The 2,916-nt window shown below is 28.6% G+C and overlaps 1 protein-coding gene across 1 annotated transcript in view; it reads left to right on the forward strand.

Moving 5' to 3' along the window:
• The first annotated feature begins 440 nt into the window (after positions 1–440).
• Positions 441–2,916, forward strand: part of LOC112506267 (serine carboxypeptidase-like 17) — a 9,908-nt gene continuing 7,432 nt past the window's right edge. Inside the window, exons 1-2 of the mRNA XM_025110280.1 lie at positions 441–547; positions 637–782. Coding sequence (XP_024966048.1) covers positions 441–547; positions 637–782 — 253 coding nt within the window. The remainder of the gene's footprint in view (positions 548–636; positions 783–2,916) is intronic.

The raw sequence follows: 2,916 nt of genomic DNA on the forward strand, positions 1-2,916 counted from the left end.
AAAGACCTAAAATGCCCTCTAATTATAATTTTAACTCAAACTACCATAATTATTAATTTCCTAATTTATCCATTGATTTATGGTTGAAATTGGATCTCACAATTAGCACAAACTAATCAGTTCTCTCTTAAATAGACCCCTATATATATATATATATATATATATATATATATATATATAATATTAAGCATATTTGTCAAAAAAAGAAAATGGAAAAAAATAATTGGACATTCTAAAAAGCCAGCTAATCACAGTTCACCTGATCAGCATGCAGCCCTCTACATTCAAATCTATTCATTCATTCAATCATCTCTATCCATATCCATATTCATTCCATTATAAAACCAATTACCATCCTATCCACCTTGTCAAAACAAAGTCTAACACATACACACACTAAAGCTCATATGATGCACACAGTTACATGGATTCCCATTTACATGGGGTTTCTTCTTTGGGCTACCTCCACCACCCTTATTGCCTCTCAGACCATTGTCAAATCTTTACCAGGCTATCCTGGTCCCCTTCCTTTCAAACTAGAAACTGGGTACATACATATAACTCTTTCCATCTGGTCTATGGATGTTTTCATTTCCGATGGATGGATATGTTAAAGTGTGGTACGTACATGTTTAGGTACATCGGAGTAGGAGAAGATGAAGCTGTACAACTGTTTTACTATTTTGTGGAATCAGAAGGGAACCCAGATGAAGATCCACTCATTATTTGGCTTGCCGGAGGACCTGGTTGTGGCACTCTTCGTGCCTTCTTTTATGAAATCGGTATGCATCCGACCCTTACCATTACATTTCTTTAAAGTTCAATGATTTAAAGCTATAAATTATAAATTAATTATCCTACAAATCAGAATTTTAATTAGGGAAAATTGCACCAAAATGGAACCAATTTTCACTTGATTTCTATTTTGAAGAACAAACTTTCAAAATCATCATTTTGGGGGACCAACTTGCATCTAATTCCTATTTTGAGGAACCAACTTGCAAAATAATTATTGAAAAATAACTAAAATTCGTTTTTTTTTCAAAAATTAATTGAATAAAATCTATTTTTCATTTCAAATATCGTTTTTTTGAAATTCAGATATCAAATTGAAGATTTAAAAAAAAAAATCCAAATTACCACGATAAAAATTGTTTTTTACTAATGCAATAAAAAAATCAATTTAATAGAAAAAAATTAATTGATGCAATAAAAAATAAATGTTAAATATCACATTCAAGATTTTTATATCTAACCAATCGGTATCAATATTAAAGTTTAAATCAAATTTGGCAAATCAAACCAAAAGTTTGATAGAGACCCTTAAATTACATGTTACCTGTTCAATAGATCAGCCAGACCCTTAAATAAACAAAATGTTTGATAGAGACCCCTAAATAACGATTTTGAAAATTGATTCCCCAAAATAAAAATCAGATGAAAGTTAGTTCCATTTTAATACAATTTTCACTTCTAATAAACAACTTAGTCACATCAATTCCAATTATAGAAACTCCGACCCCATCCACGAAATTTACCAAAATAGTTGATATCCTTATTCAAATTCAGACACTTTTTCAAAGAAATTTTCAATATAATTAGAATTTATGCAAATGTTTTAGGTACTTATGTAAAATCGATGTTTTATGTATTTGCTTACACTTGATATTCAGATTAGAAAAAAAATAGATCGTTACACAAATTTGCATAGGTAATATATATATATATATATATATATATATATATATATATATATAYATATGAGAATGAAACTTATCGAAGAAAATAAGAGAATGACCAAATTACGTATGAAAAAGGTTAAAAAAGTGTGATGACGATCCTATGGCCGCGTGGCAAGGTCGTGTAAATCACATGTGATTTTGTACGTGATGTTATTGTAAAATCACATGTGACTAGCCCAATCTCCGACCAACCAATCAGTTGCGTTTTAGACGAGATTTATCTGGTACTTCTCATTAGCGTTGATCTAATGGAACTCTTTAATTAGAATTAATCCACGGGTGGAGGACCCTTCTTACCTTTCTCATCATAACTCTCATTTTCATCGGAACGTAAACCCTATGTGTGTATGTGTATATATATAATGTTTATTTTATCCATTTATTAAATAAGGTATGTGGTCCATATATATTTTCTCGTCTTTTCACAAAATTAATTTCTTTCTCATAATCATTCCTTTTTGTATATAAATTTGTGTGTGTGAAGATCAAGTGAAAACGATACTATTTTGACAAAATATAAAAACACGTCATGTGTATATTACCAGTTTATTATATGACATAATTGTTTGTTTTGAATATTCATACGTTCTCATAAATTGAAACCATTTTCGTTTAAACTCTTTATGTTCCTTGTTTTAAAAAATTAGATGAACCAAAATATAGGGGGTGTTTGGGATTGCTTATTTGAAACAACTTATGTTTTTCTACAAAAGCATTTATCAACTTATTATAAGTCARAAGTGTTTAATTTCTTCAAAAACTTTTTATTACCGGTTTGGCACCGGTATAAGTTGTTTATTCAAACACTCAAAAATGCTTATTACCGGTGTTACACTGAAATAAGTCAATAAATTGTTTCTATAAACAATCTCAAACACATTATTAATATGTTTTAATGATCAATACTTTTTTCTATAAATTTGGTTGAATGCTAAAATGGATAAATGATTGTGATTGACCTATTTCTCCCCACAATTACGTGCAATCAAGTTTCTCCCTACCATTACCGCATTCCCTACCACCATATCTTCTACAATTTGATAACATTAGTTATTTGTTTGTTGTAATAAAATTGATTTTTTATATTATAAAATATTTGAGATAAAGTTTAAAATTATTTTTTATACATCAAATATTATTTATTAATATTGTTACATAAAATTTAAGATTATAT

This window comes from Cynara cardunculus, assembly GCF_001531365.2.
Source record: "Cynara cardunculus var. scolymus isolate 2C chromosome LG 2, CcrdV1, whole genome shotgun sequence".
Lineage (NCBI taxonomy): Eukaryota > Viridiplantae > Streptophyta > Magnoliopsida > Asterales > Asteraceae > Cynara > Cynara cardunculus.